Source organism: Pelodiscus sinensis, chromosome 2, assembly GCF_049634645.1.
Source record: "Pelodiscus sinensis isolate JC-2024 chromosome 2, ASM4963464v1, whole genome shotgun sequence".
Classification (NCBI taxonomy): domain Eukaryota; kingdom Metazoa; phylum Chordata; order Testudines; family Trionychidae; genus Pelodiscus; species Pelodiscus sinensis.
Genome location: NC_134712.1, coordinates 231,893,419 through 231,906,071, shown reverse-complemented (window position 1 = coordinate 231,906,071; position 12,653 = coordinate 231,893,419). Strand labels below are relative to the sequence as shown.

Sequence of the window (12,653 nt, the reverse complement as noted above, 5' to 3'; positions counted from 1 at the left end):
TATTATTTGTCCTTGATTAGACTTTCTTGATTTAGTTTTATCAGGAAATTTTTGAGTGTCCTTTCCTGAACGAAACAGGGGAATATTATAAACAAGAAGCTTCAAACTTATTGCAAGAGTCAAACTGCTCACAGTATATGGAAAAGGTAAGAAGCCCCATTTTATATATACAATAGATATGCAATAGTTGCAAGTCACATTATGGAGAGGCAGAATACAGAGCAAGTTAATTACTTTTAATACAATAGGAAGTATTTAAAATTAATTACTTTAGAAGAGTGATTTTTATACTGATTTCGTTTCTGGTGGTACATGCACCCAAAATGAAAAATAAGTGGTTTTTATTTTAAATGTATCTGATGTACTGGTTTCTACACTTTTATCACATTCTCAGTGAGAACACATATATGATATCCTTTTATAGCGTGAACATAAATTTCATAAGGTTGGGAGATGAGATTCTTGGGCAGCCTGTTAAACAGCTTATAATATTAATTGTATTTAAAGGCTATAAACTGACTGATAAGACAAAAAATGAGTCATTTATGTAACACCTGTCTGCACTGCAGAATGCTAATAATTGTTTTCCTTTTTTAATTGACTTCTACCCCTGCTGTGATGGTTTTTTTTATTACCCGTTTTGCTATATACATGTTAATGCATTCTTGTTGAAACTGCGGTGGCTATGAATTTTTTTGTTATGGTTAATCTAAGTAAATATTACTACCTATACCCTTTAATATTGCTTTTTAGTTTCAAACAACTTTATAGACATTAAACTCTGATTAACTGATAAATGTGTGAGGTGTAATCCTAGATTTTAAAAATAACTTCAGTTCAGCAGTTATCTTAGTGTATTAATTTTCAGGAGCGTAATATTAGCTAGGTTACGGGCCTCGATCACAGGCAGGAAGGTCCAGAGAGAATGAGAGAGGAGATGACTGGGAGGGAGGAGAATAGCACATTACTAGCTTTATGTAGACATGTTAACCTTCAGCTGATGGCTAGACATCAACGAGGAAATGTCACAGAGTCTGAGATAGTTGAATGTGTTTTGTGTATGAAATCTCTCAGATATGAGAGAGGAAGAGAATAGATTTGGAGAGGGGATGAGAAGGATTCTCTTCAGAATATGCTACAAGAGCAAGAAAAGGGATGGGATGAGAACCAGGAGAGGTCGGCAGCATTAGATCTCTCAAACTCTAATGAAGTTGGGGCCTGGTAGTAGTTGGGGAGTCACCAATGCAAAAAGGAATTAATGCAGGAAATAAAGTTATTGATTTAGTAGATATCACTCTTTCTGAGTTTTCATTGAACTAATGTCTCAGTATCATGTTCAAATCCAAGTTTTCCTACTTCGTATTTTATTTCTCAAATGGATACACAATTTGCCTTTCCTCTCCTAACCTGTTAGGTAGTATTTATCTGTTCTATTGCTTGAAATTTTGCCTATAGGTTTTAGGTAGATTAAAAGATGAAGAAATGCGATGTCGGAAATACTTGCACCCGAGTTCATATGGCAAAGTAATTCATGAATGCCAGCAGCGAATGGTAGCAGATCACTTGCAGTTTCTGCATGCAGAATGTCATAATATCATCAGACAGGAGAAAAGAAGTGGTAAGTCTCACAAAATATTAAATATTCTGTAGGTGCTTTATGTTGCAATTGATGATTTCAACAGATAGAAGAACTCTTCCCTCTGCGTAGACATTGAACTAGTCCTCTGTGTCCTGGACAAATTCTGATATTCTTCTTCCCTTTTTTACCTATCCAGTCTGCTTAATATAGCATAACTTTTAAGTTTTAGTTCTTACATTACTTCCTTTTATGTGTTTCCTAACAGTCCTTGTAATAGATGGTCTGTCTTCCTATCCCACCACCTCATCAGGCAATAGTTGGCAAGTCAGGTTTTCACAGTGTTTTGGCTATCACTAGTGGATTCTTTCTACTGTGTTGTACTGTACACTTCCTCTACCAATATTTTGTGATTCTATAATAAATAAACCAGGTGATCCAAGACAGGGCTGATTTTGTTTTGATTATAGCAAAATAGATCCTGGGATGTGCAAATGGGAATATCAGGTAGGAGTAGAGGTATTATTTTACCTTTATAAGTGGCACTGACGTGGCTTGGTTCTGTTGCTTGCAGTTCAAGAAGGGTATTTATAAATTGGTGAGGACTCAGAAAAGAGCTGCAAGACTAAAAATGTCTATTCTAATGCTAAGCTCAAGGTGTTCAGTTGATTTTTATCTTACAAAAGAGAAGTCAAAGGGTTGATTTGTTGCTACTTGGGGAAATAACTATTTAATAGCGAGCTCTTAAATTATAACAATCCAGTGGCTAGAAGTTGAACCCAGATCAATTCAGGCCGGAAATAAGATGTGCATTTTTAATGGTGAGAATAGTTTACCATTAGAACAATTTACTGAGGTCATGATGGAGTCTTCATCGATGACAAATTTTGAATGAGAATAGGATATTACTTAGAAAAATGTTCTCCGGGAATTCTTTTGAGGAAGTTCTGTGGCATGTGTTATATAGCCTTTAAAACTAGATATTACAATGATTCTCTTCTGGCCTTGGAATTTGTCAATACATAGGTGTATTGTAGTATCAATTCACTTGGTCCATCTCCACAGCTATATTTGTTCTGTTTCTCATGATTCCAGCTTTCTTTGGAAGGGAGGAAGAACAAGTCTTGAATAATCCTACTTTTCCAAAGTGTTGGTACGTCTGTTTTTTGTACATCTGGGTGTGTGTGGTTTTGTTTTGTTTTGTTATTTTAAATAAACATATGGCTGTGGAAATGCCCTGACCTCAAACTTTCCTGATCAATGTGTGTTTTCTACACAGACCTGACCTTGCTAAAGAGATAGCTACTGGAAAGACTAAGTGTCTCAAAGTAGCTAAGCCCCTTCCAAGGCATGGAGAAAATCCAAACAGTTTCTTTTTTTTTTTTTTTTTTTTTTCCATAGCAGCCTACTGATAACCCTGCCTCTTACTGTATACTCTTCAGTTTATTTCTTCCTTTGAGTGGCTTCTACACATTTCTCCCTGTTGGGTGTCTACTTCTAGTCAGATCTCATGACACGTGATGGTGGTGGTAATTTAGGCTTCTTATTCTGTAAAGATGGGCTAAAAATGTAAGATGGCCTCATTGGTCCCTGTGTGGATGCTGATGGGTATTTACATATTCTTCAGGCAATTTCCTGTATTATACCAATACAGTACTTGGATTGGTTATATTGCTTGCTTTCTTTATCTAAATTAGGAATTGCTAGACAGATTGGTTCTACTATAAGTCTATATTTTAGATGCAGAAATATTAATTTCTATCTATTAACTTGTTTGTTGTTCCTTGATCCTGGCTTGTAATCACTCACCAAGAGAGGAGAAAGGCAAAGCAGTTTTCCTCGTACAAATATTACTAGCTTCAGGATTAAGGTTTAGTATTTTATTTCACATACTTTCTTTCATCAAGGTTTTCTATTGGATGGTAGACTCCTTTTGCTCTCTCCTGGGAAAGTCATGTATTTTAAGTTTTCGAAGGTGAGGTGGAGCAAAGTGGAAACACTGTCACAGAGAATATCTGAGCTCTCCTGATTTGCCATCAGTCATATGCTAGCATGGAGGTCTAGGTAGATAGAAGAAAAGAAATAAATTAGTCCAGTGGTTGTTTACCTTTTTCATACTGGGCTGCGGCCTTTTTTCAAGACAAGGTACAGTTTTATTTTAATTTGGGTGAAGATCCATGCAAATTAATGATATGTAAAATTTAGTTTAGAATAGTGGATTTTTTTAAATATACTGCATAAAAAACATATCTTTATTGCAGACATGGCAAACATGTACACTCTGCTTCGTGCTGTGTCAAGTGGCTTACCTCATATGATTCAGGAACTACAAAACCATATCCATGATGAGGGCCTTAGAGCAACCAGCAATCTTTCTCAGGAAAATGTAAGTTTCCTCTGACAGTTGAGTTAACCTATCTTATTACATTCCTGATTAAATCTTTGCTTTCTTCCCTAGACTGCTTTAGTTTACTTACACAAGTGCTAATAATGAAGAGAAACTTCAGCATCACATTGTAGCTTATAAAACACCAAATTAACTAATGTTTTCATAATTGTTGTTGTTAAATAGATTTGGAACTTCATTCACCAATGCAGTTTTTGATCAACCATCAGTTGTCTAATGATTTAATTCAGTTTTTTTTTTAATTTACTCTTGCTGGATCAAATCTGTTTTTTTAATAAATGTATAAAATGATCATGGCAAATGGCCTCCTGCTGCAAAAAAGGTGCTATTGTTTGGTGAAATTTCCTTTCCAGACAGTTGCCAATGCTGTTTTGGTTCATTAGAAAGTAATAATATCACTTGGTTTGATTAAATGTTGTTTATTTTCAAATATAGGCATCCTGTCCTAGTACCAGAAGAGTTTTTTCACTTAGTTGCTACAGAATTCTGTGCTTCCATCAGGTTTTCTGAAATTACTCTGACTTTTCATTTGTTTTCAGTTATTCTGGCAAAATGGTTTTGGTAAATATGATTTTATAAGTTCAAGTTTAAGTGTAACCGCTTCTAATGTCCACTTGTGGGATGTGAAAGTGGCTCTGCTGTTGTAGAAAAGCAGGCTTCCACCTACAGTTCTGTTCACACATTTATACAGCACTTCTTTCATCTTGGCATCTAGATCTGATGTTCATGTTAAGAGAGTGTTCCTGGTCATCCTTGTTTTAAACTAGAATTTTCAGCCCACTTTTCTAGTTCTAGTAGTGATCTTTAGATTCTTTTGTATGCCAATATGCGGATGCTATCTTGAAGAAGAAAGTTGGCTTACGTTAGTAATAGTGGTTTCTCAATTATGTTGCATCTGTATATTCACATTACATATATCTTCAGAGTATGACCCAAAGATTTTAGGGTTTAGAGCAGCTACTCCTAATTTTATAGGATCAAACACCACTTTCTTTAAAAGCTGCTGTGAAACAAATAGATAGAACAAGCTCATATAACATCACTGATTTAGAGAAGAGGCTTGGGGGTTGACATCCATTTATAACCTTAATTCTGCAAGTTTGGTGCCATGTTTTGGTGCTTATGTGCTCAAGGGCTAATCTTCTCCAGGCCCTTCTGAAAGCTCACCAGTGCCAGCGCTGCATCCTACTAATTTCTTCTGCATATCCACATTAAGCTGAAAATGCAGTTACTAGTTAGATACCTTGATTTTTTGCTGATAATCTTCCACATGAACAACCACGAAGCTCTATATTAGTTTTTACATATTTGCATAGCTATTGCATTTTCAATAGACCTGTTTTCTATATTGTGTATTTTTAGATGCCAACTCAGTTTGTGGAGTCAGTTTTGGAAGTGCATAGTAAATTTGTTCAACTTATCAACACTGTTTTGAATGGAGATCAGCATTTTATGAGTGCCCTTGACAAGGTAATTTTTCACAATATAATGAACAGTGTATTCAAAAATACATAATAATTTTTTCACCATGGAGTTCTCTCTTGTTTTAAGCACAAAAAAAGCTAAGTTATTTAGTACTCAAAAAAACCCGATCCTTTATGCAAAAGAAACAATCACATACTTTCTAACCATAGGTACTCAAATTCAACCTAAAAGAACTACTGAGGATCCTGAAACGAAAATGGATCCCTTATCTCCAACTAATGTGCATTAGACATAGTTAAAAATAATATATTTTCTAGGGCACTATGTCTACTAAGCAACTGTAAAACAACCTCAAAACTGCCTTTGCTCTTGGCAATAATGAATTAGTCTCTGATCACTGAAGTTACCAGGTATGTTAAATAAGTATTAATTTTGTATCTTACTGTTGCAAATAATTTGATCATACATATTTACATGGAAACTTTTTTGTTTTCTCAACATAGGTAATTGCCATGTTCTGGTTATTTAACATTTTCAGGGCCAAACTCTATTTAAAATCAAGCTAATAAGTTTTCAGAGATGAGGTTTATATAATTGTTTTGTAAAATGTATAGCTAGTGAAAGCATTTGTTTATAGGTACTACAGTTGGCATCCTATAAGTGTAATAGAAGATTTGTAATAGTAATGTAGTAATACATTTTCAAGTAGCATGGCTGGACTCTCTCAGGGTCATGTTGTCTGGTTTCTCCAAGAAAAGGCACGTGGCATCTAATGCCTTCCATCAGTTGTTTATCTATTGAACCAGGATTATAATTTTCATATGTACAATACTTTAACTACTAAATAAATCTTCCCCGTCATCAAACTCTCGACAACTTATAACGTAAGATTTTGGTTAGACATAAAGATATAGATTTGGATAATGTGTATTTACAGTATCACTTTGTTTTCCTATTTTTGACTGTATGTAAACAATAAAGTAAATTATATATTATGGCTTGCATTCTATTGCTTTTCTGCTCTTTTTATGTAAAAGTTAGGTTTTTATATGTTTAGGTTATTTTAGGCTTGTTTCTGCTGCTATGAATCCCAGTTCAGGTTTTACAGTGCTTTGTGTATGTTAATTTTGCTTATGTTGTGCACTTTGGGGAAACTTGCCTCCTTCATGTTCTGTACATCATCACATACTGAATTAATAAGGAATATTTAGGCTTGGTTTTATTAATCTCATTAAGCTCTATATGGTGAAATTGCACAATCTAGAGAAACAATTGTAAAAGTTCAGCAACAGGAGACTATCCAACTATGCCCTGTTGCTTCTTATTTAGGAATTGCTCAATTTTTTTGGCAAATCTTTCACACCCATTTGCAGGAGCCAGAGGTCTAGGGTTCAAGCCTGCCCTCTCCCCCTGGGGAACAGCCACCACCAGCTTGGTGATGGACTGACCCGGTACCCAGGGAACATAGGAAGGATAAGGGGGGCACTGAAGGTAGGGAGTAGGGTCATTTTCTTTGATATACACTGTTTACTGTCTCAGGACACAAAACTTCTCTTGTGTGATATCTACGCTAGTAGCAATAGTTAACTTTCCTGTGGAGTTGTAGATCGATTTCAACAAAAGAGTAAATTGAAATAGACATGCTTAATTTTTACAACTTCATGTTTTTAAAATAAAAAATACTTGACAAATGGTCTTTCAATATTTGTGTAATTGAAGAAAGTTAAAAGCAAAGGATTCATTGCTATGCTATTCATTTGACTTCAGTCTCAGTTGTAATTATTAGTACAAACCATAAGGTGGAGTATACCAGCAGATTTATACAATTGTGCCTATGGTCACATAAGCAGTACAACTTCTTTCATCTTAAATAATACCTGATAAAAATGGGTTAAAGTGAAGAGAATATGTATATGTTTTAATTGCATTATTTACATCAAATATTTAAGGTCTTAGCCTGCCTTCATGTATTCATGACTGCACTCAAAATGAGTGCTTTGTAGTTTGTGCAAATACAGGATTTTTACAAAAATTAAGTCTGATCTTTTATGTCACCTTAATATAATAACCAATATTGTTAGTACATCTCCAAATTATTGTTTGGTGGGAGGTGTTAAGCCTTAGGAGTTCTGTCCATTTTGTCAGATTATATGTGTTCTTCATACAAGGCTTTTTTTAAGGGTTTGTAGCCATGTATCAGAATGTTGCTGAACCACAGAGTATAAACAAGGTTCCTTCTAGAGAAGGCCTGTAACCCTTCGCCTCCAAAGACATCATGTGATTCAGCAGTGCACTGCCTATAGAGCCTATAAGGAAAATATACTTCTAACTCCTGAAGGACACTAAAAATACTGAGTAGAGAGGGTCAGTAAAGCCCTTGAGCTTGCTTTCTTTATTTAAAGCAAAGACCTGTGGACCAAAAATTATTGAATGTATATGCACTTCACAGGAACTGGTATATGGTATGTTTTGGCTTGGCATATACTCAAGTTCTGTTGCAGTTACTTCAGTACACTGCATTGTAGGTCGAAATAAGATAAACAATTTCTATGTTAATTCTAAATAGCGTTTTTTGAAATTTTGCAGTGTTCACACAGCACTTATTTGGAATAAATCACTATTCCGAAATGTCCCTTATTCCTCATAGAATGAGGTTTACAGGGACATTGGAATAGTGAGCCCATTATATTTTGAAATAACGGGAACACTCAGGAGACCTGGAGTAGCTATTTTGGGATACCTCCAGTATCCTGTAACAGCACTGCAGTGTAGATGTAGCTTGTTTGTAATACTAATGGTGGCAATTTTATTATTCTTATAACCACTTAAGCCCTGATCCTTAGTGATCATTAATTTCCTTTTCTTCTTCCTCATGTTGACTCACTCTCTGATCTCATCTTTACTATAATATTTCAAAGATCTGCCTCATCTGCTTCTCCTTTAGATGCTGAGATAGTTTCACTGTTTACTGTCTTCCCTTAAAGTTCAAACGTATGCTCCTGAATTAAGACTTTGCTGCTGCTGCTGTTTATATCTAATTTGCTACCTCTTTTCACTCCCCACTATGTACTCCCATGCCAGATGATACAATTTTCTAATTTCTCACTTTATTGCTCCTTTGTTCTCCTACTCTAGTGTGTGCTCTTCCTGCTACCTACTTTTGGAACCTCTTACTTCCTGTTCACCTAGCATCCTCTCTCTTCCTTTGCGTTTCTAATCAAAACAGTTCTGTGACCTTCTTTCCATAGCTGACATGCTCATCTGTGATATTTACTCTTCCCCTTGCATCTTTCCTTAGTCTCACTTAATAAATTCCTTGTGGCTTGCTTATTGTATACTGTTTCATGTTGGTTTTTTCAATCTTGCTCTTTTTGTCCACTTTTCTATTCTGTGCTTTTCTTTTTTTTTAAGACAGTTGTTGCTCTGAAAAACTTGCACTGTCTTCATTCTTCTATCACCAAAGCAAAAGTTGGAATATTTCTTAAAATATGTGTTTGTGTATTTTTACATAGGCTCTAACATCTGTAGTAAACTATAGGGAACCCAAGTCGATCTGCAAAGCACCTGAGCTGGTAAGTGACAAAAATTGTATGCTGCAATAGTGGTAGTACCTTTGAACCTCTTTAATTCTCTAAGAAACCTAATCAGGGTTTACATCTTCGGGACATACGCATTCAGAGTACTTCAGTTACTAACTGAATTAAATAAAGTATGCCAGATTAAAGATTTTGATGGGCTATGGAGGGCGCTGCAGAGTGAGGGGGTGAGGCACTTACCTGCCGCCCTGCTCCCAGGGACACACAAAGCTTCGTGCTCTCCACCACTCCCAGGCACTGCTATCGGAGAAGAAGCCTTGGAGGAAGTGTCTCTGCTCTTTGCTGTTCCCCAAGATGTGGGGACAGGAAGACTTAACAGCATGCAGAGCTGCTTTTTTCTCCATACCACGGGACACTCAGAGTACAGAGATTTAAGTGTAGTAGCAATTAAAAAAAATTTAATCCTCAAAGCAGTCATTATTAACACATAGTGACCACAAATTAAAACAATATTCATGTAGTGAATCATATTCAAAAATCTTTTTAAAAATAGACATAACTACTTAAGCCACACAAAATATACATGTTCTGTGCACACAATTTGACATGCCTTTGTTTCAAAATGTGGTCCCTTGTCTCTTATTTGTGTTGATTTGTCATCTGAGGTGTCATGTTTTTACCCTTATGTATTTAGTAGTTGCAAATACTTTCAAACACTGTTGTTCAATACTTGATAAGTAGATTTTGTTTTTCTTTTTTTTCTATTTTTTCTTTTTTTTTCTTTTTACTTGAGCTGGCCAAGTATTGTGATAACTTGCTGAAGAAATCAGCCAAAGGAATGACAGAGAATGAAGTAGAAGATAAACTTACAAGTTTCATTACTGTTTTCAAATACATTGATGATAAAGATGTTTTCCAGAAGGTAACCTCCAATTCTGAGTGTTAAAACAAAAATGTAATTACCTAAATGGCTTTATAAAGGATGTTTGTTCACACTTTTTAAAAAAATCCTCAACTAAAAACATTTTGCTTACTTTTTCATACAGTTCTATGCCAGAATGTTGGCAAAACGATTAATTCATGGTTTGTCTATGTCTATGGACTCTGAAGAAGCCATGATTAATAAACTAAAGGTAATACGAACTATCCTTTCAAAACCATATAAATAGTAGTAATAACTGTTGAAGCATGTCTCATTTAACCCGGGTCAGCACCAGGTGCCAAAATTCACCTTTCAAATTTAGCAATTGGTAGCTGCTGTTTCACTATGGTGATATGAAAAACTGCAACCTCATCTGTTCTGAATTCATGCATTGACGCACAAAAAGTCCCACGCTGAAATTAGTTCCTTATTTTGGGTAATAGTATAAAATTTGCTACTTGACCCATATTTCTATGCCAGTAGCACCAGTCAATGATCAAAACTTAGGCAAACTATTCAAAACTTTCAGTTTTGTAAGTTAGTATTGGGTGTGGACAAATGTTAGAAATAAGTTGTGTAGAAAAGCAACCTTATAAAGATAAGGTTAGATAACTTGACAAATAAAGGTACTGTTGATTATATTATAGGTAACAGGGCATTAGCAATATGGGAATCTGTAAATCAGTATTGTTTTGTGGATGTATTCATACTTTATTTTTAAAGAAATGTGTATAAAATATTAATTCTTACCTACAAAATGTTTTACAATATTTCTTTACAGCAAGCCTGTGGCTATGAGTTTACCAGCAAACTCCATCGAATGTATACAGACATGAGCGTTAGTGCAGATCTCAACAATAAATTCAACAACTTCATCAAAAACCAAGATGCCACTATAGATTTGGGAATTAGTTTTCAGATATATGTTCTACAGGTACTAATTAATAGAATGTTGCTATTCAATTGTGTGTACTTTTTCTTGTATTTTCGTAACAAACTGTTTTCTAAAATGTAACTAATACATGAATATTTCTCAGACTGAATTGATAACTTATAAATTAGATATCACTTTTGAACAATCCTGATTATATGAAACAGCTTATTTTTCCTAGGTTTTCTGAAAGATAATTTACCCTCTACAGTGCATAATGGAAAGATAGAAACAAAAGCCTTAACCATTTTCTTACTTAGAGCAAATGCCTCTTAACAGTATACATTTTAGCGAGTCGTATATCTCCATTTGTAGCTCACACACAAAACTACAGTTTAGTCATGAAGGCCATGGCAGTCATGAATTCTGTTACTTTATTGGATCTCTGACTTCTTCCACTTGTGCTCTCTGCAGCTTCAGCTAGGACTTGGGGGTGGAACTGTGCACCCATGTCCAGCAACTGTGGCCAGCTCTGCAGTGGGTACTGTGTGCTCCCTGTGACTATGCCCCATCTCCATGTCACAGCCCCACAGCTTCCATAAGGGACTGCAATGGGGACCATGCTGAAGCCAGGGCTGTGCCCCTCAGCCACATGTATTCCACCTGCAGCTGGGCCCATATGTCCTTCTGGTGATGTCAGAGGCTGTGCATCTTTCACATCCTGGCTGCAGCTGGGGCTGTGCATCCTTTTTTCACAGCACCATCCAATTCCAGAGTAGAGCTTGTGCCCACCACCATCACTGTACCCCAGTCCTACCCTGGTTTCTGCTGGGGCTATGCAGGGATCATGTATCCCAGGGCCATGTGCCCACGCCTACTGCTGGGGCTTGGTGGGGGCTGAAGCTGGAGCCATAAACCCCTGTCCTATAGCTGTGACCACTTCTGGAGTGGGAACTAGCCTCCTCACCATGCTTGTCTTTCTCCATGAGATTCCATTCCATTCCTCTCTCCTACTTAGCCCTGTCCCTGTTTTGGTTTTTTGGGTTTTTTAAAGTAAAGTCATGGAGAGGTTGTGTGAATTTTTGTTTATTGCCCGTGACCTGTCCATGACGTTTACTAAAAATAATAGTGACACAATCTTAGTCCTACTCATGTGTCTTTATAATTTGACTGGAACTATAAGGACCATTCTTGAGAGGAATATTTCATTTAGTGTTTATGGTCATTGGAGCTAATTTTAATCTCTATTGGAATGCTAATTTTTTTTCTTTTCCCCTTCCTCCATCTCTGCCAGGCTGGTGCATGGCCTCTAACTCAGGCTCCTTCATCAACATTTGCAATTCCTCAGGAACTGGAAAAAAGTGTACAGATGGTAGGTTGGTAGCTTCTTGCAAATTTGTGGAAAATGTTATGATACTTAATTAGAATCTCAAACAAAAAGCTAATGATAGTGATGTGTGTCTGGTTATATGTAAACCATAATTACCAATTATATGAAGTTTGAATGGGTTCACCAAATAAAATTCTGATCTTACAAAATTCCATATTTCCAAATTTTATCCTTCTAGCTAGTCAAATAATTGAAATATATAGATACGTGCCTCTGAGCTCAAATGTTGATTCCTAGTATTCAGGTGGGAAAGCTGATATTTTCCAACTGATATTTTCCAATATCATATCTTAACAACACACAAGTTCCTTGTCTTATGATTCAGAGAAGTCACTGAAACCATGATTCTGGTGGTCTTGCACTTTTCAGAACAGTATGGGTTTGCCCCTGTGCTCCTTCCTTTGGCCAAAATATTCATTCCTATTGGTATTTACAGTGCTGTCTGATTTGCTTTTTGTCCTCCATCCTAAAGTGGCACCATTTCAGAGGTCCTGTATTTTTATGATACATGTGTATTTTAAATTCT

At 36.0% G+C, this 12,653-nt stretch overlaps 1 protein-coding gene across 5 annotated transcripts in view; it reads left to right on the top strand.

Moving 5' to 3' along the window:
- CUL2 (cullin 2) overlaps positions 1–12,653 on the top strand; it is an 89,418-nt gene that overhangs the window by 48,522 nt on the left and 28,243 nt on the right. For all 5 annotated transcript variants that reach the window (XM_014578525.3, XM_006133006.4, XM_075922692.1 and 2 more), the window contains 9 exons: positions 36–146; positions 1,456–1,618; positions 3,838–3,962; positions 5,346–5,453; positions 8,921–8,980; positions 9,738–9,866; positions 9,991–10,077; positions 10,648–10,800; positions 12,032–12,109. In XM_014578525.3, coding sequence (XP_014434011.1) covers positions 36–146; positions 1,456–1,618; positions 3,838–3,962; positions 5,346–5,453; positions 8,921–8,980; positions 9,738–9,866; positions 9,991–10,077; positions 10,648–10,800; positions 12,032–12,109 — 1,014 coding nt within the window. The remainder of the gene's footprint in view (positions 1–35; positions 147–1,455; positions 1,619–3,837; positions 3,963–5,345; positions 5,454–8,920; positions 8,981–9,737; positions 9,867–9,990; positions 10,078–10,647; positions 10,801–12,031; positions 12,110–12,653) is intronic.